The sequence below is a fragment of the Musa acuminata genome, chromosome BXJ3-3 (genome assembly GCF_036884655.1).
Source record: "Musa acuminata AAA Group cultivar baxijiao chromosome BXJ3-3, Cavendish_Baxijiao_AAA, whole genome shotgun sequence".
Taxonomy (NCBI): Eukaryota; Viridiplantae; Streptophyta; class Magnoliopsida; order Zingiberales; family Musaceae; genus Musa; species Musa acuminata.
In genome coordinates, this window is record NC_088351.1 from 6,027,554 (window position 1) to 6,052,139 (window position 24,586).

Below are 24,586 nucleotides of genomic sequence, written 5' to 3' on the forward strand. Positions count from 1 at the left end.
TTGTGATCACTTGATTCAGGTGCATTAAGTGTATTAGACTGGACTCTCTCAATGACTTTTGCAACTGTTGCATTGCATGTGGCCATTGATACAGAAGCTTTATCCAATTTGTTCTCTCTCTCTCTCTTTTTCTATCTCTGTGCTTTCATTTCTGGGGTCTGTAACTCCGAAAGAGGAGTTTATCTTTGATACATTGCTTGATGACAGTGTTTAGAGGTATTAAAAATGCTTGCCGCAGTTGGAAAAGCCAGAAGGCATGGCTGTAATTGGTGAGGTATTGGAGTTGGGGATTGGATAGGGTTGGCTAGAGATAAGTGGGACGGCTGCCAGTGGGATTCCATCTCAGTAAACTTGTTGCTGTAGAGCAGCACTGTATCTGTTCCTGAATCTTCTGATTGCTAATGGGATTAAGGCCTGTCCAATGGATACAAAGTCATATCTAAGTGCTCTCAAGTGCTTCTTCAAACATGAATTCATGTCACTTGTGTCACTGAAACATGTAATATAAATTGTCTCTTCATATCTAAAGGTTCAAATGATTTTATGCATGGTAAATAATAAGGGGAATACAGATTAAATAACTAGGTTTAAGGCATCTTTAAACAGGCTGTTTAATGATGATAATTATTTTTTTTCAAATCTAAAAATCAGAAATATATATACATATAAATATTCCATCACAATTCTACTACATCAAGCTCCTAAAATGCCAAACTTGAAATTTTTGGATAGCTTATAAGGAATGCAGATAGTTCAAGTGACATCTATGGACAACATTGACCTTGCTAAATATATTATTTATATACATATATCAAACATTCTAGGATAATGTTTTTTATTGGTCGATGAACTTAAGTCTTTCACTTCTGAATAGAAAATATTTGAGTCAAGAGTGACATCAGTGATTCTATTTTAATTTGCTTGGTGAACAGTGTCCTGTGAGTCACAAAACTCATCTGCTATGAGATGATTGCTTGCTATTGGTGTGTTAATACAGTCAATAAATAACAGATGTGAACTTTTCAGTGTATAATCTCAAATTAAAACGATTAATTAGAACATAATACAGTTTGTTGCAATCAAATTCAAGTAGGATTAGCAGTTCAATCAGTGGGTTAACTACACTTCTATTCTTGGATGTCTCCTCAAGTTTGAGGTCGAGCGACTCATCTCTTTTCTCTTCAAACGCCAATCGTTGTGTGCTGTATCTTAATTTCAATTGGAAGTAACATCTATGCATGTAATCATCACTCGTGGACTATTTCAATTGCAAGTAATCAAATGTCCCCAAATTAATTTTCGTTGAAAGGTGATGTGCAGCCACTAATTCAAAGTGGCATTAAGATTTACGTGTCACAAGTTCTTATGATCGTAGCATTAGCTTCTATCATATATCATTTGACCTAAACAAATGTCATCGAATACAAATAAGAAATCAAAATGCTTAGTGCCCTCACTCACGGAAGAAGAGTAAGAAGAAAACAACTGTATCCAATGCTTTAGTCAACGCATCTGTTACATCTCTCTATCTCTCTCTCTCTCTCTCTCACTCATGAGCTCCGCTACAGAAAGAGATGTCTTCAGTGGTGAACCAATATGAACTATAGTGTGGCCCATCACTGGATGGTTCTCTCTTTCCTAGGTTGGTAGAACCACTTCAGTCTATTCTACTGTTAATAATGTGGCCAATCTCCTCCTAAATCTGTGCAGTTTCTACATCATTCACAGAGTTAATCAATTCCATATTGTTTCTAAAATGAGAGGATATAAAAGCATGGGAAATTTCTTTTCATATGTATACTAAACATTTGGTACATATAATATCAAAATATGTAAGGATAAATATACCAGCTTAGATAGTAAAGATTTTAATAATACATACAATTACATCTCTTATGCTCCAACATCATCATAAATTAATCTCTATTGAGAAATTGGATTTGATTTGTGTATTATTACGATATGTACTCTATATTATCTTCTAAAAGCTCATTATATTTGTGCATAGAAGTTGTTGAATTAGATTATATAGATGGATAGAAACAAAAGTGCCATGTAGAGAGGACTGTTATGTAAGTCCATCCTCCCCTTCATTCAAAAGAAAAGAAGGTTGGTTGCCTCTCAGTACAGATTAATGTTCTTACGTTTGAGTCACAGGCATCTCCTGTTTCAAGTCTCCTCAACACTCCGGATGAGCAACCTCTTCTTCTTCTCCACTATCTGTGCCTTCTCTCTCTGGACCATAAGCCGTTGTTGGACTAGGCAACAGCTTTTCTAGGTCAGTTGGCAAGAAGGTTTCTTCTCTGGTTGGCAGCAATCTGTACTCAGGATGTTCTCCTTCATGCATTCGACTTGGACTTTTAACCGGTTGGCTGACAACATGTAAACTTTTCTGGAATCCAGTCGCGATCTTCTAACTCGATACAGTAATTTGTTCGTGATAGATAAACTGACAGAGCCGTACGCCTTCGTTCTTCTTTCTTTTAACTCAATACAGTAAGGTATGATTGTCTTTCCATGTTTTCTGGAATTTTACTTCGCCATTGGTGAGAGTAGCCACGAGACGAAGCAAAACACTGCTTCGATTGAATTAAACCATCGTCTTTTTTCTCCTCTCTCGGAATCTTAATCTTAGGACTTTCTAAAGTTGACTTTGGCCTGATGGAATTTGGACCTTAATTTCATATAATTAAGCTATTACTTGGAATACTTTATGAGCTAATGATCAATTCCTCTGCAGGCTTCTCAATCTTACAGTAAGTGATTAGCAAATAAACTACTCCAAACTATGATTTTGACCCTATGTTCTATACAAATAATGAAGCTGTTCCACAGAATGAAGTCTGAATCAAGGAATAGCAGAACATAGCCAAAGATGGCAAGACACTAATTAAGCAGCTCAGGATCAAACATGGAGACCTTCCTATTCTTGATTGCCGGAAAGATCAGCTCTGCATTAGGTGGGGAGGCCGTCAAAGGTGCAAGCTTCCTCTTCGGGCGTGATCTGTCCATGTCACTGCTCACACAAGTCGAAGGGTTGATGGGCCGCATCAAAACTAAGTTCGACACGCGGAAGTACAACACGACCGTGCAACCGAGGCTCAAACGGATCAGAGACACAGCGCATGACGCAGAATTAACTATTTCATTAAATAATGAGAAAATTATTTATTTTTATTATCCTCACAGTTACTATTTTTTAAAAAAAATCATAAATTAAATATTTTTATTATTAAAAAATATAATATCTATTTCTTCCTATACTAATGAGATTTTATTTTAAATCAAAAATAAAAATCACTTCAATATTTTTTTAATCAAATTTATTATTCAAAGTAATCATTCCTTTCCCTTCCACTTGAATCTACAATTTTTCATCTATACTATATATTTGATTGAATCCTTATGCTTTTGAAATAAATTTTTGCCTCCTATTATATAATTAATACATCCACTATCTAAAAATCAAATGCTATAAAGAAAATATTTTCTTAATTATTTTTATTTATTTTATTATATGATAAATATTTTCTTTATTTATTTTTATCTAATAATCTTTTTCAAGATGACTAATTTTTTTATGATCAGAGTAAAGAAAAATATTTAGATTTTTATTTTTGTACTGGTAATCTTTTTTAATATATCTATTTTTTTATAGTAAAAATATTAATGAGTTTCTTTATTACCTTCATTAGAGAGTTCTATTCATTCTTATTTGATTGACCTTGTCCCTTGCCTCGAGCGCCAAATCGTTCAACGATTTTTAAAGTTTTCTTGATCTATCCACTTTTGAATCTATTGATTGGATAATATATTTGAATCTTTAGCTTCTTCGATAATAAAAGAAATCATATCAAATTTTGAAGATAAATTCTATAAAATATTTTCTACTATTATTTGATCTTTAAAGTTTTCATCATAAGACTTCATTTGGTTCACAAGAAACATTTGAGGAAAAATAATATTGTGATCTTATATATCATACTCAACAATATCATTTTTTACTAAATTTCATAATTCTTATGAGTTCAAAATTGATAATTTTCACCTTTAAAGATAAGAAAAAGTTAATTATAAATACTTACTCTAATGTTTATCATCTTTTTATTTTTTATTTTTTTGGATCTATTGATCTTCCTTTCTTTTTTTAATCGATAAACTCTTATTGATCTTTTTCGACTTAGACTCCAATACCACACTTATTAGCTTTCTACAAAATTTCAATGAGAAAAAAAAAGAATATAGTAAACATAACAAGGATTACTTCCAATATATAGTTATTAGGATTCATCTAAAAATATATATTTATATTATCTAAAAGTAAAGTATAATTTTTTTTAAATAATAAAAAAATCATCATAGTTCAATAAACCTTTTTATCCCCATCTATTTAATTTAATCTAAATTTTTATTTTTTATTTTATCTCATTTTAATTATTTAAATTAAGATCACATCGAACACAGTACCGGATATCCGGCAGTGATGTAAGTGCATCCTTAGATCTTAAGCCAAAACAGTACGTAGCGAGACTTCCTTCTCTTCGCATACTGCATCAGGTATATGTCTCTCCGATCCATGTTAGTAGTCTCTTCTCTATTCATATTTACTATGGTTCGTGACTTCTCTCTCTAGCTGGCTGGTATATGGATATCTTACTCTTTGTCATTCCTACTTGCACGAGATACAACCATGGTAGCGTGTGGGGGAGAAAGGAAGACCTGAGGGGGGGAACAGAGAAGAAGAAGAAGAAGAAGAAGAAGAAGAAGAAGAAGAAGAAGAAGAAGAGAGGAAGAAGAGAAAGAATAAAAAAAAGAAGGGATAAGATGAAGGAAAGAGAGAGAGGAAAGATCTGTGCTGGGAGAGAAGGGAGACAGGAGAGAGAGAAAAGAGGTCTCGGATGTGAGAAGAAGAAGAAAAGAATTAAAAGGGAGAAGAGGAGGAAGAAAGAAAGAAAGAAACCGAAGAAGTGAAAGAAGAAAGAGAAAGGGAGAAGAAAAGAGAGGATATCGGGGAAGGAGGGAAAGGAAGGAAAGAAAAAGAAAGAAAGGGATTCGTGCAAGCAGGAGAAAAAGAAACAGAGGAGTGAGAGAAAAGAAAGAGAGAAAGAAAAGAGAAAAAAATAGAAGAAAAATTATGGAGATTTCGTTTTGATATTAAATGGATTCAGATAATTTCAAGAAAAGTATACTAGATATGGTTTTGAATTATCTTATATTTTTTATTATTTAGATTCATGTTTTGGATTATAGATTGATGTATCATATTATTCTTAGATAATTAGATATTTATATTATAAAAATAAGGAAATAAAGTATTAAAATATATTATATCAAGGATATACCAACTAATCAATTTTCAAAAGTATTAATGTATGTATTCAATATTGGTAAACTCATATGATTTACATAATTTCGAAATTATTTTATTATTTAAAAATATTATTAAAATTTTAAATATTTATCATTTGAAAAAATAAATCGTTTGAACTCTTATTTATTGTTCTATAAGTATTTTTAAGTTATTTTATTAGAATTTATATGAAAAAGTCATTACCTCAGCTTTGTAAACACATGCAATCTAAAGATTTGTTTAAACTATTAGTTACTTTCAGTGACAAAAGTTGTCTGGTTATGATCTGAATCCTTACCAATAAGGATTATATATTTATATTTATTTTAAAAATTAATTTCTTCTATTTAATTAAACATGATTCTCGATATTATCACGAGAATATAATATGATTGAAATCATCAATATTTATATTACTATTCTTTTGACTTACACATCTTATACTTATGAATCATTAATTATATTTATACTAATTTATGAAAAGTTAATAATAATCTTTGTGCTACAATGATTTATATTGTGATATATGGCGGTAGCTTTAGCTTTCATTATGAAATATATTTAAATATATTTTATATTTAAAAGTATTACTAGCAAGACATCGATTTGAAATACATACATATGAAAGTTTTGTAAACTTTATAAAAAAAATGTTTTATTTTTAAAAAAAATATTTATGATAAGTTTTTATTAGTATATGAGTCATAGTATTGGCTCATATGATATCTTTTTTTTTAATTTAATTAATAGTGGATCGATTATGATTGAATCATGTAATTAATATATTGATATTATTGTATATTGAATATATATATATATATATATATATATATATTATTTGGATTAGTATGTTATAAATATTCATTGAGTTATTAAATCTATTAAATATCCTATGGGTTAATTGATTATTAATTAAATTATATGATAAATATATTTTTGCTTGGGTTCTGATATCCTATTGGGTTAAGGTTCATTTTAGCTCTCGTGGTATTGATTATGAACCACTTAAGTTTGTATTATTTACTTGTGTCTAAAAGAACATCTACATTTAAAAAAATGTAATATATAAATCTCTTCCATTAAGTCTAAGTTAATAGACGTTAAAGTATAATGCTAACTCATAATAAATTATTAATATAATGACATGTATAATTTAAGTTTTAAAAAAAATCTATTTTAGCTCCTATGATTTTGATCATGGACCACTTAAGTCTTTATAGTTTTGTTTATATCTAAAATAACCCTTATATTTTTAGAATATGGCATATAAGTTCTTCTCATCAAGCCTGAGTTGATATAATGTATAATAAATTATTAATATAATGATATGTGTAATTTAAATTTAAAAAAAAAATCTATTTTGTCGATGAAGATAAAGTGGCCTAGGTCATTGCAATGGACGAAGGCAGAGAGGCAAATGTATGAGAGACTATAGGTAGCAGTGAGGGAGAGCTAGATCATCACGTCATAGGCACAACGAGTGGGGATGCAGGAGTGGACGAAGTGGGAGGCAGTGGGGAAGAAAATGCTTGGACGAAGAAAGAGGGACCAGGAGACCATTGCATTCATAGCGTCGAACTGATCAACACACATCCACATGAGGTAGGACCGAAAACTCTTGAGCTTATCGTCAACGCGAGAGATGTTGTGTGTATACAATGCCCTACTAGGCAGAGCGGCTCGATATTTTTGTTGGTAGTCACTTCCACAATAACGTCTCCTCCCACCATTGATGATGGTCTCAAATTTTTTTATTTAAATTTTATATATTATTATATTAATAATTTATTATGAATTAACATATCACGTAAGCAAACTCTAACATCTGTTAACTTAGATTTGACAGAAGGGGTTTATATACTATATTGTTGAATATATATAGGTTATTTTAGATATGAACAGAACTATAAGGGCTTAAGTGATACATGATCAAAACTATAAGGGCTAAAATAGATTTTTTTTAAAGCTTAAATTATATATTTTATTATAATAAATAGTTTATTATGAGTTAGCATACTACTTAAGTATATTTTAACGTTTGTTAATTCAGACTTTGACAGGATAACCTTATATGTTTCATTTTTTAAACTATATGGGTTATTTTAGATATGAGAAATTCATAAAAACTTAAATGATCGATAACTAAAACCACAAGGGTTAGAATGAACCTTAACTCTATCATATTCTTATTGGAAAATCTATAGGATTGTAATGTTATATACTTTTTTTTTTCTTCGAATTGGGGTATTAAAAAAACCTCTAAGCATTAATCATAAATATTGAAATGAGAGAAAATGATCTAAACTTTGTTTGCCAATATGCTCAAACTTCATTTCACTCCTATGATTATAATTATAGAATTGGTACATGTGATCAGCCAAACCATCAGCTCACTCAGACCACCTACTTCGTTAACATTGGACATGTTTTAATCGAAGGTCTTCCCACCTGCTCTTTATTCTAATGACCTCAATCATAAGTCATGGCATAAATGTGAAGATTGCGATGCCTCCTTTCCCATTAGTGACAGATGTTGGGTTGATGAGACACTTCCAAAGAGAAAAGATGGAGGAACGAATGAAACACAAACGAAGCTTATCCACGCCATCATGTGGTTGGTTCTCTTCATGCATATCCCTCTCATTATAGTCCGTCCACATGACAATCCTTTCAGAAGAGCACTTGTAGATACTTGATTGATGGAAGAAGAAGAAGGTAGTGCTGTTCTTTTTCCCTTCAAGTACCATGTAAGCTTGTAAACAATGTACAATATTAAATTAACGGGCACTGACATCAATAAACTTGCATCAAGATCAACTTAGGATGATGTTTAATGAAATAAAAATCATAATATTTGATAATGATGATAGTTGGTGATTCATTAATGATCAAAGAGATGATTATGGAGGTTGACCTGTAAGAAGATTAGAATCGAATGATACACTCGATTAAATCTCTCTAATGCTTAGATTTATTTTATGACATCTTAGAGGTTGACATGTTTCATGATAGGGTTTGTCGATCTCCATAGTGGGTTTGCAACCTGCAAAATAAACATACAATCGCTACAGCGAAGCGATAATGCAATGCCTCTAATAGCGAAGGAGTCGGCGGCTATTCTAATTATAACAAAATGTAGCTGGGAATAATACCTTGTTCGACATAATCATAAACTAAAACCATTAGAATCGATTAGGATAACGTAAGCTGCAAGACGGCATGGAATGCATGCCGGAATTGGAGGAATCCTGTTTGCATGTTTGACCAATTCGTCGTCCGTCCCCTCGTAGTGATGCTTGACTTGGCTCACGCGGACGAGAGTTAATTGGACATCCCCTACCTTACGACTTCTCTACTGCAGCGGATGACAGCGGGCGCTGCTCTTTCCATGGGAAACCAGGGGAACCGCGGTTTTGCCGCCGTAAACCCACCATAGCAACAGCGCCTGCGTTTCCTTCACGGAGGCTTCCGACAGTCATGCTAATTATTACGGGCCGCGCTAACAGTTCCCTTCGTCGAAGACGATCTAATCGTAACCCAAATCCTTGCCATTAAACACTGTTATGGTTGAATTAGTAAATATATCATGAGCACAAGGACCTTTTCGTCAACGCATGCAGAGTTGATCCGCAGACGACATTTTATCCCCAAATTAGCCTTCATAGTTGTAGCAAATGACGACAAGATCCCTCGACGCTCATCCGACGGCCGTCACGCGGGCCGCGTTCCACCGCGTGCCAGGTCGGGGCTGAGGACTTTTTCGTCATTGAATACGCCCACGAGCAACCGGTTTGGCCCGTCGATACATGCCCGTTTCAGACTTCGAGACGGACTATGAACCCGCACGTGCCTGTCACCGTTCACTTACCCACCGGTCGCCGCCGGTTGCCCGTGGACCTCCTATAAATGCAGCGTGGAAGGCAGCGCGTCCTCTTAATTACGCGAAAAGATTTTCGAAATACCGATAAGATCCGAGGAAACCCAATCGGAGAAGGAAGCCGGAGGTAAACCCTAGAAGCAAGAAGAAGCCGGATCTTGGCGCTGTTAAGATCTCATCAGGATCGGATCTTTTGCCGTGGGAATTCGATTGGTGCCGGAGAAGCGGGCGATTTCTTGGAGTCGAAATGGTGGCAGGCGCAGAGGTTATCCACAAGAGCATCCCCGTGCTCGACGTGCAGTGCCGATACATCGCCAAGGAGATCGAGGAGATGGTTGATTTCTCCGCTGCGGCTGTGGCGGTGGCGGCGACGGCCCCTTTGTCGCCGGCGTTTCGGCAGGACGCGAGGGGATCGGAGACCGCGGCGGCTGTTAATGACGCCGTTTCTGAGCTGGTGAGATTTCCGCCGTTTCTTTTATCTTCTTGGAGAGCCTTAATTGAATCATATTGATGTAAAGATCTAGACTGATCTGAATTGCTCTTGGTTGTTTGGACTTCCCTTATTACAAGTTAGCTTTACTTGGCTTTTGCTCTCAAGGTTTGATGATTTAGGGGGTTATAACATAGAATTTTGGTCCTGTTTTAGAAAATTATTATGTATATTTAGATCGTTGTAATTAGTTACTTGTGTTCTTATTTTCTATCAACCTTATTGATGTCGGATATGGATGTGGCCAAGATCATGATATTGTAATTTGGCTCTTATTGTAGATTTCTTCTGTTTTCTTTCAAGAAGTTGTTATTGGGTTCACGTGCAGATGAATTATTTGTGCTAGTTGATTTTTTGTACTTGGTTTCCGGTCCTATCCAATTTCCTGTCCATTTGTTTCTGCTTTGAAATTTCATGATGCAAATGAATCTTTGATGAAGAGATGTTTTTTATGCAACTACAGATTGGTATAAAATTGATTGAATAGGCCATGTTGTTGAAGTTCCACCTTCCACCTGGCCTCTCTGTGAAGAGATTTTTCTTGCCAAATGAAGAATCTTGAATTCTGTTAGCACTGGCTAAAGAGAAACTGTGTTGTAAAAAAGTGCATATCCCGATTGTAGCAATGAAGTGTGTGTGTTAATTAGATATGATCATGCCGAATTTCAGATTTGTTGAATAGCCCTGGTTGTATGTATGTGTGATCTTTCCAGATCTATGTGACTTATGTCATTTACTGTATTGTTATTAATTATAGGTTTTTTTCCATTAGGATAATTGATTTAAATTCTGCCTATTATACATCCATCTTGACCATTTTTTTTTCTAGCAGTTTTTGTTGTTTATATTGTGGTGTATTTGGTGTTTTCTTTCCTTGTTTGGTTACTTACTCCCGGCATTTCTTGTTTTTTCTCTCACACTTGTGTAGGACTTGAGAACATCAGATGCCATTTCTGATGTGTCTGTAGAACCACCTCAATTTGTTCCTAGCATCCGTTCTGGCAGCTTTGCTGACATTGGACCTCGAAATTACATGGAAGATGAGCATATTCGTATTGATGATCTTTCAGCACACTTGGGATCTGTGCTCACGTGCCCAACGCCTAGCGCTTTCTATGGGGTATCGTTTGATTCCTCTTTGAAGTGGAAACTGCTTTGTGTTTATTCGACCCTGTAAATGAGAAATGATGGAAGCTTTTGTACTTGTCTGCAGGTGTTTGATGGTCATGGAGGCCCAGATGCTGCAGCCTACATCAAGAGGCATGCACTTAGGTTTTTGTTTGAGGATGGTAACTTTCCCCAAGCATCAGTAGCTGATAACGATTTCATGGTATCTGTTGAGAACTCAGTTCGGGAAGCATTTCTTCTTGCTGACCTTGCATTGGCTGAGGATTGCTCTATTAACAGCTCTTCTGGGACGACTGCACTCACAGCTTTGGTGTTTGGAAAGTATGTAGTAACTTATTGTTAAATTTTAAGGTCTATCTTTGGAGAATTTGAAGTTGTATCTTGTAAGATAGGGTTGCAGTCCCTTTGTTTACATAGGATCTTATTAATTAAGATGAGAAAAGAGGTTTAGATAAGTTCGCTAAATAGAGTTGTAGTTAATTCAAATGAGATAAGATAATATCCTCTTGGGTTAAGTTATTATTCTACACCCGTGGATAGGCATGGTACCCATAAATAGGCATGATACCTAGATATGTAGATCATCCAAGTCTAAAGGATCCAAGTCTTCAAGTTGAAGGTGAAGAAGTTTGATACAGTTTTCCTTTTTATTTCCATCCCGGTTTCTTCTTCCAGTTGGTTTTAGATCTTGGGCTAGTACAACTTTGTTTTTGCTATTTGAGAAAGGTTTGCACTTGATGATGATCTTTCTTTACACTTATCAAAGAGATGTTATTGCCCTTGCCCTTTTTATAACTTTTATGTTTCTTTGATTGTTGATTTGATTTGTTCTGTTGTTTCAGTTCAACACAAGTTTCCAATTCCTTAAATTTAATTTCCATGGCATTGTAGAACTCTATACTTATATTTCTGTCACTCTCTTCGCAGGCTTCTCCTGGTAGCAAATGCAGGGGACTGCCGGGCAGTTTTATGCAGGAAGGGTGAAGCAGTGGATATGTCTCAGGATCATCGACCCATCCATGCAGCTGAGCGCGAAAGGGTCGAGCAATCAGGAGGCTTTGTTGAAGATGGCTACCTCAATGGCGTCCTCTCTGTCACGCGTGCCTTGGGGGACTGGGACGTGAAAATGCCTCGAGGCTCTCCCTCACCCCTCATTGCAGAGCCTGAGTTCAGGCAAGCGGTCCTGACCGAGGATGACGAGTTCCTCATAATTGGTTGCGACGGGATATGGGATGTCATGTCCAGCCAGCGTGCCGTGAGCATTGTACGAAAGGGCCTCAGGCGGCACGATGACCCTGAGCGGTGTGCGAGGGAGCTTGTCATGGAAGCGCTGAGGCTCAACACCTTTGACAACCTCACGGTGATTGTGATATGCTTCTCCGATGAATACTGCACCTCTTCTACCCCTCCTCGAGACGAACAGCAGCAATCCAGGTTGAGGTGTTGCAAAAGCCTGTCGACGGAGGCTCTTTGTAATCTCAGGAGCTGGCTGGCAAATGAGGGTAGCAACTGACACCGGAGATCGTGTGCTTCATTCCTGTAAATACATTCAGTGATTATGATGAAAATATGTAATAAGGTATCTTCCTCTTTTTTGACTGCTTTAGGGTAAAGAGCAGCTAAACAAATTTTGTAGGTCCTCTTGTTTCATTGCCCCCGTGTGATGGAGGGAGGGCATGTACATAATATTGTGGATGGTGGGATAGGTCATTGTTTACAAGTCATTATTGACTCAGCGTATCATTTCATGTATGTCTACTGTTTTAGATACTTTTTTTAAGACCAGAATACTTGTGCTATTCTCTGTTTGTCGATTGACTTTTCAACAGTTGCCAGCTTGAATGGAAGCAGTCTTTCATCAAATCAATGTGATGGCTCTAAGATAACTGAAACTAATTGTTCTGGTTTGACAAAAGGTCCAGACTAAATCCCAAACGTGGCTGGTGGGAGTAGAAGAGTATACTGATATAGGTCATTATCTTTACAAGTCATTATTGACTCGGTGGATCTTTTCTTGTATGTCTACTGCTACTTCTTTACGACCTTTGTCGATTGAGTTTCTAGTAGTTGCCAGCTTGAATTGTAGTCTTCCATCCAATCAACGGCATGGCTAATTATGGTTTGACAAAAAGACAGACCAAATTGCAAGGAAACGAGAGACTGCTGGAAACCAGGGTCCGCAGAGTGGAAGATCCTATTCTAAACAGCCACCTTGTTTGACTAGAACCCAACAAATTTAGCTACAGAGTATTAACATTGAATAGAACCCAACAACCGGCTTGACTTTGAATAGCTTGGTGTGATCCAACTATTGCCTCGTGTTTGTAGACAGTGGTACTGTTAAATCTTATTACCATCTATTTACATGAGGTTTCGCAATTTACTCGGCCATAACTTAACCTCGACGGAATCCAAATTGATACATGGAAATCACTCCAGTTCATCATATCTACTTTTTGTTTTTTAGGTATTTGGCACATATCTGATCCAATTTAGCTGTATTAGAAATGCTCATCAAACTGATTTGGGATGACTGCATGCATTGTTGGATTCAGATTTTGATAGAACAATATTGCATATACGTATAATATATTATTTGCAGGTATGCTAACATCACCAGGAGGCAAGTATTCCCCTACAATTTTTCTCATCTCAGTTTCCATGTGTGTATATATATATATATATATATATAAAGGAAACGAAAAAAAAAAACCCCATGTTGTCACCTCAATCTGATCCAATTTAGCTGTATTAGAAATGCTCATCAAACTGATTTGGGATGACTGCATGCATTGTTGGATTCAGATTTTGATAGAACAATATTGCATATACGTATAATATATTATTTGCAGGTATGCTAACATCACCAGGAGGCAAGTATTCCCCTACAATTTTTCTCATCTCAGTTTCCATGTGTGTATATATATATATATATATATATATATATATATATATAAAGGAAACGAAAAAAAAAAACCCCATGTTGTCACCTCAAACAGAAGAAGTAAACAAGATAAAAAAAAATTATCATTTTCATTATGTCAAGAATGGGATTCGAACCCATGCCCTTTCGGACTAGTACCTGAAACTAGCGCCTTAGACCAACTCGGCCATCTTGACGTGATGTTATGATGCAGATCTAAAACTAGTAATTGAGAAATTGACATCCCCACACCACATTACCGCACGTCAATGATACTATCATGTGTAATAAGACTGCTATCCTTTCATAACAAGTTGATTTACTCGACACAATCCAAATCGGTACATGTGGTTGATAATCACTGCCCATTTAACAAGCAAAGAAACATGATGGCCTGCAAATAAACTCAACAAATTGGTAGGATGTGTTCTTCAAGACATCCTCCTCTTTGACAAAACCAAGATTTTATTCCCTCCAAAAACATATGGAGCCAAGACAATGCACTTCATTTGATCCCGCAGGCTCGGTTGTAAAACAATCACTTTGGAAACTCTGGACTAATTCTTAGCTTCCTGTCTTTAAATCACATGAATTAGGCATATCTATTGCAAATCAGCTGCATGCAAGTCTAGCAAATGTTAGATAGCCCGTGTGTCCTCTCGTCTCTCGGCATGGCCTAGCTATGATGGTAGAAGTTGTAGTTGTTATCTCCTTGCTATCGTTGTTGACATCATGTGAAATGCATTGTCGTCTCTTGCGAGGGAGGGATCCGACAGGGCTGTCCTGGACACCTTCTGTTCTGGTCACTCTTTCTTCTCGGACTTCATAGGAACGAAGTAGAACCTCAAATGTCCTTATATCTGCAGTTGAGCACAATAGGACACAATCAATCTACATGAAAAAGGTGACCACATATCTTTTAATCAGAATTAAATAATGAGTTCTCTGGAGTTCATGAACCAGCATAATCCACTTAACCTTGCGAGGACAATACAAAAAAGTAAGAGGAAAATAAAAAATTGAGTTATACTCTTAGTTACACTTGGAACTCTAATAAAAGTGATTCATTAGCTAAACAAATAGCTGACAGAAACAAAATAAAAGCAAAAGCAAAAATCAGGAGGAGCTAACAAGTGACAAGTACTAACTAAAAACCTTTCCAACTATATACTGCTTCAAGATGAGATGTCCAATTTTGTAAACACAAACTTCAAGCAACTAAATACTTCAGAGGAAGCAACAAATCAGGCTTTTCAGGTAAGTAACGAGGTACGATAAAATATAATCCAGACGATCTCCAAAAATCCAAGAGTAGGTAAATGTGGATCAGAAGAGTCTGACTCAAAGCGACAGGAAATCAAAGAGTTGTGCTCCTTTATCTTGAGAAATTATTAGCAATAAAGCAAGGCATTATATTGGAGGAATTGCAAACAGGTAGCTTAAGTCTATATATCTTGAATTAGTTTGAGGGGAAAAAAGGCTTAGAAGTGCATATGCAAAGCATTCGGCTTTCATACCAAAGGCAAAGAAAAAGCACAAAGACGCTGACTTAAGGCAAATGGCAGTATAAAGATGGACGACCTGTAAAATCTGCTCCAAGAACCTCACAAGAGCGCTGCACTTGCTCAATGCATGGAGAGAACGAGCACAATACACCGTCTTGCTTCAGCATTCTTCGAACAGATGGCAACGCTAACCAAGGTTGGGGGAGATCAAGGAACACTGAATCGGCAGCCCCACAAAATTCATCAGGAAAACCTTCACCTTGAATGTCTCGAACTGTGACTGTAATCAAGCTGCTCATCCCATTCCTCTCAAAGTCTTCCCTGCAGAGGCGAAAAAGCCAAAATTAGAACTTATAAGAGTTTATCAAAATACCATGTGAATATCGAAGTGTGGATACAAAGGGGTTTGCAAAAATATCATGATCCTCGAGCATGTTAAAAACTATTCTATACAGCGCGCGAGTATTACGCAGGATAAAAAAAAACAGATATGATTTCAGAAATAGTGTTACCTTTCGGATAAAGAAACAATGAACAACTTCAGGGTCTTTCGGAGTAGCCAACACAAACGCAACCCACTAAAAAATAGTGACCTTCTGACAATACAATGCAGGATTAGATAGCTTACCTAGCCAAGGAAGCTCTTTGTTCGTGGAAGTCGAATGTGTAAACATGGCCAGAAGGCGCCACAGCTCTAGCAAGAGAGGTGGTGAGAGATCCGCTCCCCGTGCCAGACTCGAGAACCACGCAGCCGGGGACAACTTCCAGGTACGAAATCACAAAGCTAATATCCGCGAGGTACAAAATCTGAGTTCGGTGGCTCAAAACCAACGTCCATAGCTCCGGCGTGGGGGCTAACAGATGCACGAACCCGCCCTTGTTGCTCAACACCTTGGTCCCGAACGGCTTCCCTATCCAATCCGAGTGCTTGAAGACCCCAAACCTGTTCTGGAAGTCCGAGCCGTTCTGCACTCTGACGGCCTTTACCTTGTCGTGCCTCTCGTACACGATAACCAGATCCCCGTCGCAGATGCGGCGCTCGAGGGAGCTCCGCTTCGACGGATCGATGGACAACATGATGGCGGCGGTGTGAAGGATGTTTCAACGGGAATGCTCGGAGAACATAGAGCAGGGGTGGAGGGTCGTGAGATGGGTCGGTTAGGGTTTGGGATTTAAGACGACCCGACCGAGGGAAGCAGGTCGGCAGGGAATTTTACCAGGGTCAGGGCTCGAGTGAATTGGAGTTGAACCGGGTTCGGATTGGATCGGACAGAACTCGAGTGAATTAGAGTTAAACCGGGTTCGGATTGATCGGTTGGCTTGAACCGAACCTAACAATTTCATGTCAACTTTTACCATTATGTTGTTTTTAGAATTAGTTTCTAGATTTTCGTAGTTTATTAATTATCTGTAATGTTCTCTTGCACTGAGACGTATGCTTGTGTCTCAACAGAGACCTATAAATAATACCATGTTACTAAAAACATTTTTTATATGGGATTCTGGTTAAATTGTTGTTATCATTTTACCATGATATTTATTATTAGTCACAAATTTAAGGTTTTACATACATTATATAATATTTTATTTTATTTATGTGGCATCTTGATGCATATACGATGTTTTCATTTCCAAACATGCAACGTAGGATCGAAACTAAGAGTTTATCTAACTTAGCTCTTGATGATCACACAACCATGTGAATCCTGTTAGTCAAACAATAATAGGTTCATCCCCTAATTGAAAGAAAACAAGGAATTAAATTAATCTCTGAGGCAAACATATAATAGTGATATGGAACTCACTGCACTTATATTCCACTAGATCTAAATCATACGTGTTTTGTTATCTCATCAACACCCATACGCTGCAAAATCATGGCAAGAAAAGAGGATCCAATGACGACAACCATAGATAATACATTAAAATATTAGAACTTAGTTCAAGCAACCAAAAATGTGTAGAGTCTTTGACTAAAAACAGGCATTCATATTATAAAAAAAAAGATGGGAAGAATACAGTAATACTGAGAATTAGAAGCCTTTTAATAGGAAACTTGTGTTGGACAAACATGGAGAGCTGAAAATTTTAGCAATTCAACTCTTTATTTAAGAACTAAATATCATAAATTTTCAGAATCTGATATTGCTCATAAACTATTTTTATCTTTCAAAAAATACCAATAAACATATCAGCAGCTAATAAGAAATTGAGAGGGTAGTGAATCTCAGTAATTCTCTCTCTTGAAAAAAATCAAGTTCAAGAAGTTGTACTAAAGCAACAAGGTAGATTAGCAAACTAAAATATTGAAGCTATATACAAGCATGTACTTAATTTTAGAGGTCTCCTCATCGAGGAATTATATTAAATATTTGGTGTCTATATGAAGCATAGTTTTTATATGACAATTGCAATTTAATAAAAAAAGGTTTGCACTTGATGATGATCTTTCTTTACACTTATCAAAGAGATGTTATTGCCCTTGCCCTTTTTATAACTTTTATGTTTCTTTGATTGTTGATTTGATTTGTTCTGTTGTTTCAGTTCAACACAAGTTTCCAATTCCTTAAATTTAATTTCCATGGCATTGTAGAACTCTATACTTATATTTCTGTCACTCTCTTCGCAGGCTTCTCCTGGTAGCAAATGCAGGGGACTGCCGGGCAGTTTTATGCAGGAAGGGTGAAGCAGTGGATATGTCTCAGGATCATCGACCCATCCATGCAGCTGAGCGCGAAAGGGTCGAGCAATCAGGAGGCTTTGTTGAAGATGGCTACCTCAATGGCGTCCTCTCTGTCACGCGTGCCTTGGGGGACTGGGACGTGAAAATGCCTCGAGGCTCTCCCTCACCCCTCATTGCAGAGCCTGAGTTCAGGCAAGCGGTCCTGACCGAGGATGACGAGTTCCTCATAATTGGTTGCGACGGGATATGGGATGTCATGTCCAGCCAGCGTGCCGTGAGCATTGTACGAAAGGGCCTCAGGCGGCACGATGACCCTGAGCGGTGTGCGAGGGAGCTTGTCATGGAAGCGCTGAGGCTCAACACCTTTGACAACCTCACGGTGATTGTGATATGCTTCTCCGATGAATACTGCACCTCTTCTACCCCTCCTCGAGACGAACAGCAGCAATCCAGGTTGAGGTGTTGCAAAAGCCTGTCGACGGAGGCTCTTTGTAATCTCAGGAGCTGGCTGGCAAATGAGGGTAGCAACTGACACCGGAGATCGTGTGCTTCATTCCTGTAAATACATTCAGTGATTATGATGAAAATATGTAATAAGGTATCTTCCTCTTTTTTGACTGCTTTAGGGTAAAGAGCAGCTAAACAAATTTTGTAGGTCCTCTTGTTTCATTGCCCCCGTGTGATGGAGGGAGGGCATGTACATAATATTGTGGATGGTGGGATAGGTCATTGTTTACAAGTCATTATTGACTCAGCGTATCATTTCATGTATGTCTACTGTTTTAGATACTTTTTTTAAGACCAGAATACTTGTGCTATTCTCTGTTTGTCGATTGACTTTTCAACAGTTGCCAGCTTGAATGGAAGCAGTCTTTCATCAAATCAATGTGATGGCTCTAAGATAACTGAAACTAATTGTTCTGGTTTGACAAAAGGTCCAGACTAAATCCCAAACGTGGCTGGTGGGAGTAGAAGAGTATACTGATATAGGTCATTATCTTTACAAGTCATTATTGACTCGGTGGATCTTTTCTTGTATGTCTACTGCTACTTCTTTACGACCTTTGTCGATTGAGTTTCTAGTAGTTGCCAGCTTGAATTGTAGTCTTCCATCCAATCAACGGCATGGCTAATTATGGTTTGACAAAAAGACAGACCAAATTGCAAGGAAACGAGAGACTGCTGGAAACCAGGGTCCGCAGAGTGGAAGATCCTATTCTAAACAGCCACCTTGTTTGACTAGAACCCAACAAATTTAGCTACAGAGTATTAACATTGAATAGAACCCAACAACCGGCTTGACTTTGAATAGCTTGGTGTGATCCAACTATTGCCTCGTGTTTGTAGACAGTGGTACTGTTAAATCTTATTACCATCTATTTACATGAGGTTTCGCAATTTACTCGGCCATAACTTAACCTCGACGGAATCCAAATTGATACATGGAAATCACTCCAGTTCATTATATCTACTTTTTGTTTTTTAGGTATTTGGCACATATCTGATCCAATTTAGCTGTATTAGAAATGCTCATCAAACTGATTTGGGATGACTGCATGCATTGTTGGATTCAGATTTTGATAGAACAATATTGCATATACGTATAATATATTATTTGCAGGTATGCTAACATCACCAGGAGGCAAGTATTCCCCTACAATTTTTCTCATCTCAGTTTCCATGTGTGTATATATATATATATATATATATATATATATATATATAAAGGAAACGAAAAAAAAAAACCCCATGTTGTCACCTCAATCTGATCCAATTTAGCTGTATTAGAAATGCTCATCAAACTGATTTGGGATGACTGCATGCATTGTTGGATTCAGATTTTGATAGAACAATATTGCATATACGTATAATATATTATTTGCAGGTATGCTAACATCACCAGGAGGCAAGTATTCCCCTACAATTTTTCTCATCTCAGTTTCCATGTGTGTATATATATATATATATATATATATATATATATATATAAAGGAAACGAAAAAAAAAAACCCCATGTTGTCACCTCAAACAGAAGAAGTAAACAAGATAAAAAAAAATTATCATTTTCATTATGTCAAGAATGGGATTCGAACCCATGCCCTTTCGGACTAGTACCTGAAACTAGCGCCTTAGACCAACTCGGCCATCTTGACGTGATGTTATGATGCAGATCTAAAACTAGTAATTGAGAAATTGACATCCCCACACCACATTACCGCACGTCAATGATACTATCATGTGTAATAAGACTGCTATCCTTTCATAACAAGTTGATTTACTCGACACAATCCAAATCGGTACATGTGGTTGATAATCACTGCCCATTTAACAAGCAAAGAAACATGATGGCCTGCAAATAAACTCAACAAATTGGTAGGATGTGTTCTTCAAGACATCCTCCTCTTTGACAAAACCAAGATTTTATTCCCTCCAAAAACATATGGAGCCAAGACAATGCACTTCATTTGATCCCGCAGGCTCGGTTGTAAAACAATCACTTTGGAAACTCTGGACTAATTCTTAGCTTCCTGTCTTTAAATCACATGAATTAGGCATATCTATTGCAAATCAGCTGCATGCAAGTCTAGCAAATGTTAGATAGCCCGTGTGTCCTCTCGTCTCTCGGCATGGCCTAGCTATGATGGTAGAAGTTGTAGTTGTTATCTCCTTGCTATCGTTGTTGACATCATGTGAAATGCATTGTCGTCTCTTGCGAGGGAGGGATCCGACAGGGCTGTCCTGGACACCTTCTGTTCTGGTCACTCTTTCTTCTCGGACTTCATAGGAACGAAGTAGAACCTCAAATGTCCTTATATCTGCAGTTGAGCACAATAGGACACAATCAATCTACATGAAAAAGGTGACCACATATCTTTTAATCAGAATTAAATAATGAGTTCTCTGGAGTTCATGAACCAGCATAATCCACTTAACCTTGCGAGGACAATACAAAAAAGTAAGAGGAAAATAAAAAATTGAGTTATACTCTTAGTTACACTTGGAACTCTAATAAAAGTGATTCATTAGCTAAACAAATAGCTGACAGAAACAAAATAAAAGCAAAAGCAAAAATCAGGAGGAGCTAACAAGTGACAAGTACTAACTAAAAACCTTTCCAACTATATACTGCTTCAAGATGAGATGTCCAATTTTGTAAACACAAACTTCAAGCAACTAAATACTTCAGAGGAAGCAACAAATCAGGCTTTTCAGGTAAGTAACGAGGTACGATAAAATATAATCCAGACGATCTCCAAAAATCCAAGAGTAGGTAAATGTGGATCAGAAGAGTCTGACTCAAAGCGACAGGAAATCAAAGAGTTGTGCTCCTTTATCTTGAGAAATTATTAGCAATAAAGCAAGGCATTATATTGGAGGAATTGCAAACAGGTAGCTTAAGTCTATATATCTTGAATTAGTTTGAGGGGAAAAAAGGCTTAGAAGTGCATATGCAAAGCATTCGGCTTTCATACCAAAGGCAAAGAAAAAGCACAAAGACGCTGACTTAAGGCAAATGGCAGTATAAAGATGGACGACCTGTAAAATCTGCTCCAAGAACCTCACAAGAGCGCTGCACTTGCTCAATGCATGGAGAGAACGAGCACAATACACCGTCTTGCTTCAGCATTCTTCGAACAGATGGCAACGCTAACCAAGGTTGGGGGAGATCAAGGAACACTGAATCGGCAGCCCCACAAAATTCATCAGGAAAACCTTCACCTTGAATGTCTCGAACTGTGACTGTAATCAAGCTGCTCATCCCATTCCTCTCAAAGTCTTCCCTGCAGAGGCGAAAAAGCCAAAATTAGAACTTATAAGAGTTTATCAAAATACCATGTGAATATCGAAGTGTGGATACAAAGGGGTTTGCAAAAATATCATGATCCTCGAGCATGTTAAAAACTATTCTATACAGCGCGCGAGTATTACGCAGGATAAAAAAAAACAGATATGATTTCAGAAATAGTGTTACCTTTCGGATAAAGAAACAATGAACAACTTCAGGGTCTTTCGGAGTAGCCAACACAAACGCAACCCACTAAAAAATAGTGACCTTCTGACAATACAATGCAGGATTAGATAGCTTACCTAGCCAAGGAAGCTCTTTGTTCGTGGAAGTCGAATGTGTAAACATGGCCAGAAGGCGCCACAGCTCTAGCAAGAGAGGTGGTGAGAGATCCGCTCCCCGTGCCAGACTCGAGAACCACGCAGCCGGGGACAACTTCCAGGTACGAAATCACAAAGCTAATATCCGCGAGGTACAAAATCTGAGTTCGGTGGCTCAAAACCAACGTCCATAGCTCCGGCGTGGGGGCTAACAGATGCACGAACCCGCCCTTGTTGCTCAACACCTTGGTCCCGAACGGCTTCCCTATCCAATCCGAGTGCTTGAAGACCCCAAACCTGTTCTGGAAGTCCGAGCCGTTCTGCACTCTGACGGCCTTTACCTTGTCGTGCCTCTCGTACACGATAACCAGATCCCCGTCGCAGATGCGGCGCTCGAGGGAGCTCCGCTTCGACGGATCGATGGACAACATGATGGCGGCGGTGTGAAGGATGTTTCAACGGGAATGCTCGGAGAACATAGAGCAGGGGTGGAGGGTCGTGAGATGGGTCGGTTAGGGTTTGGGATTTAAGACGACCCGACCGAGGGAAGCAGGTCGGCAGGGAATTTTACCAGGGTCAGGGCTCGAGTGAATTGGAGTTGAACCGGGTTCGGATTGGATCGGACAGAACTCGAGTGAATTAGAGTTAAACCGGGTTCGGATTGATCGGTTGGCTTGAACCGAACCTAACAATTTCATGTCAACTTTTACCATTATGTTGTTTTTAGAATTAGTTTCTAGATTTTCGTAGTTTATTAATTATCTGTAATGTTCTCTTGCACTGAGACGTATGCTTGTGTCTCAACAGAGACCTATAAATAATACCATGTTACTAAAAACATTTTTTATATGGGATTCTGGTTAAATTGTTGTTATCATTTTACCATGATATTTATTATTAGTCACAAATTTAAGGTTTTACATACATTATATAATATTTTATTTTATTTATGTGGCATCTTGATGCATATACGATGTTTTCATTTCCAAACATGCAACGTAGGATCGAAACTAAGAGTTTATCTAACTTAGCTCTTGATGATCACACAACCATGTGAATCCTGTTAGTCAAACAATAATAGGTTCATCCCCTAATTGAAAGAAAACAAGGAATTAAATTAATCTCTGAGGCAAACATATAATAGTGATATGGAACTCACTGCACTTATATTCCACTAGATCTAAATCATACGTGTTTTGTTATCTCATCAACACCCATACGCTGCAAAATCATGGCAAGAAAAGAGGATCCAATGACGACAACCATAGATAATACATTAAAATATTAGAACTTAGTTCAAGCAACCAAAAATGTGTAGAGTCTTTGACTAAAAACAGGCATTCATATTATAAAAAAAAAGATGGGAAGAATACAGTAATACTGAGAATTAGAAGCCTTTTAATAGGAAACTTGTGTTGGACAAACATGGAGAGCTGAAAATTTTAGCAATTCAACTCTTTATTTAAGAACTAAATATCATAAATTTTCAGAATCTGATATTGCTCATAAACTATTTTTATCTTTCAAAAAATACCAATAAACATATCAGCAGCTAATAAGAAATTGAGAGGGTAGTGAATCTCAGTAATTCTCTCTCTTGAAAAAAATCAAGTTCAAGAAGTTGTACTAAAGCAACAAGGTAGATTAGCAAACTAAAATATTGAAGCTATATACAAGCATGTACTTAATTTTAGAGGTCTCCTCATCGAGGAATTATATTAAATATTTGGTGTCTATATGAAGCATAGTTTTTATATGACAATTGCAATTTAATAAAAAATGTACAACCCTCTTCACACACTTGAATAAGCTAAAAAAACCTGTAGTCCAAGTAAATAGAAATACAAACCTATTGTTCCAAATACATGAAAAGGGTACCCCACAAGAGTGGAGTGAAATCTACAGATTAAACAATCTGAACTCTGAACAACATTTCTGAGGCACTTGAATGCATACCAACTGACGAGAACATGAAAAGTAAAAACCTATAGAGAAGCACGCAATTGAGTATCAAAGAAAAAGAAAATGAGAAGGCACAGAAATGGAGATACCAAATTTAACACCAAAGCATATGAACAACTTTGTAACAAACAGTAGAAGTTATTATAAGTTCCAAAGAATTATCACAGAATTTGATGCTAATTCAATGATCAAAGGATGGAAAGACACATTATTTATCATGTGTATGACAGTTTGTACACTTAGGCTCAAAAAAAAAATATCCTTAAAATCCTTCACTCAAGAACAGCCCATAACATATGACCTGCATAAAATTATCTGATTATCTAGCACTATCATAGAAAAACTATCACTTCATCACAAGAACTATATTGTAACGGAAGAGAGATATTATACTAACAATACAAAAGGCATTGGATATAGTAAAAGGAAATATTCTGACCATTTTGCCACGATGAGAAGCATTATATATTGTCAAACATCAAAGGAAAATGCATTAACAAGATGTTCCGCTAAACAATTGATATGGCAAAGGATCAGTCAATTTATTCAACAAGGTTAAAA

At 36.9% G+C, this 24,586-nt stretch overlaps 4 protein-coding genes and 2 non-coding genes across 6 annotated transcripts; 2 read left to right on the forward strand and 4 right to left on the reverse strand.

The window, feature by feature from the left end:
* Nucleotides 1-9,291: 9,291 nt before the first annotated feature.
* On the forward strand, nt 9,292-12,644 carry LOC135634140 (probable protein phosphatase 2C 47). Its single transcript, XM_065144393.1, has 4 exons — nt 9,292-9,681; nt 10,646-10,837; nt 10,931-11,166; nt 11,773-12,644. Exons 1-4 carry the CDS (start codon nt 9,475-9,477, stop codon nt 12,356-12,358), a joined length of 1,221 nt encoding a protein of 406 aa, XP_065000465.1. The 5' UTR covers nt 9,292-9,474; the 3' UTR covers nt 12,359-12,644.
* Nucleotides 12,645-13,884: 1,240 nt separating this feature from the next.
* TRNAL-CAG (transfer RNA leucine (anticodon CAG)) lies at nt 13,885-13,965 on the reverse strand. The gene has a single exon. It is a non-coding gene; the product is annotated as a tRNA-Leu (tRNA).
* A 193-nt stretch (nt 13,966-14,158) lies between these two features.
* Nucleotides 14,159-16,461, reverse strand: LOC135633231 (uncharacterized). Its single transcript, XM_065142445.1, has 3 exons — nt 15,902-16,461; nt 15,350-15,594; nt 14,159-14,628 (listed from the first exon to the last, which is right to left on the reverse strand). Exons 1-3 carry the CDS (start codon nt 16,348-16,350, stop codon nt 14,381-14,383), a joined length of 942 nt encoding a protein of 313 aa, XP_064998517.1. The 5' UTR covers nt 16,351-16,461; the 3' UTR covers nt 14,159-14,380.
* A 1,388-nt stretch (nt 16,462-17,849) lies between these two features.
* LOC135633870 (probable protein phosphatase 2C 2) lies at nt 17,850-18,774 on the forward strand (the record flags this gene model as incomplete). Its single annotated transcript, XM_065143839.1, has 1 exon — nt 17,850-18,774. A coding segment is annotated over one exon (639 nt), but the record flags the coding sequence as incomplete, so codon positions are not given.
* Nucleotides 18,775-20,028: 1,254 nt separating this feature from the next.
* TRNAL-CAG (transfer RNA leucine (anticodon CAG)) lies at nt 20,029-20,109 on the reverse strand. The gene has a single exon. It is a non-coding gene; the product is annotated as a tRNA-Leu (tRNA).
* A 193-nt stretch (nt 20,110-20,302) lies between these two features.
* LOC103977671 (uncharacterized) lies at nt 20,303-22,603 on the reverse strand. The gene is made up of 3 exons (XM_009393247.3): nt 22,046-22,603; nt 21,494-21,738; nt 20,303-20,772 (listed from the first exon to the last, which is right to left on the reverse strand). Exons 1-3 carry the CDS (start codon nt 22,492-22,494, stop codon nt 20,525-20,527), a joined length of 942 nt encoding a protein of 313 aa, XP_009391522.2. The 5' UTR covers nt 22,495-22,603; the 3' UTR covers nt 20,303-20,524.
* Between the last annotated feature and the right edge of the window lie 1,983 nt (nt 22,604-24,586).

Coding starts and splice junctions, on each gene's coding strand:
- LOC135633231 (XM_065142445.1), bottom strand. CDS start 16,350: ATGTTGTCCATCGATCCGTCGAAGCGGAGCTCCCTCGAGCGCCGCATC. Junction 15,595..15,901: donor CAAAGAGCTTCCTTGGCTAG/GTAAGCTATCTA, acceptor TCGCCTCTGCAG/GGAAGACTTTGAGAGGAATG. Junction 14,629..15,349: donor TCTTGGAGCAGATTTTACAG/GTCGTCCATCTT, acceptor GCTCAACTGCAG/ATATAAGGACATTTGAGGTT.
- LOC135634140 (XM_065144393.1), top strand. CDS start 9,475: ATGGTGGCAGGCGCAGAGGTTATCCACAAGAGCATCCCCGTGCTCGAC. Junction 9,682..10,645: donor ATGACGCCGTTTCTGAGCTG/GTGAGATTTCCG, acceptor ACACTTGTGTAG/GACTTGAGAACATCAGATGC. Junction 10,838..10,930: donor CGCCTAGCGCTTTCTATGGG/GTATCGTTTGAT, acceptor ACTTGTCTGCAG/GTGTTTGATGGTCATGGAGG.
- LOC103977671 (XM_009393247.3), bottom strand. CDS start 22,494: ATGTTGTCCATCGATCCGTCGAAGCGGAGCTCCCTCGAGCGCCGCATC. Junction 21,739..22,045: donor CAAAGAGCTTCCTTGGCTAG/GTAAGCTATCTA, acceptor TCGCCTCTGCAG/GGAAGACTTTGAGAGGAATG. Junction 20,773..21,493: donor TCTTGGAGCAGATTTTACAG/GTCGTCCATCTT, acceptor GCTCAACTGCAG/ATATAAGGACATTTGAGGTT.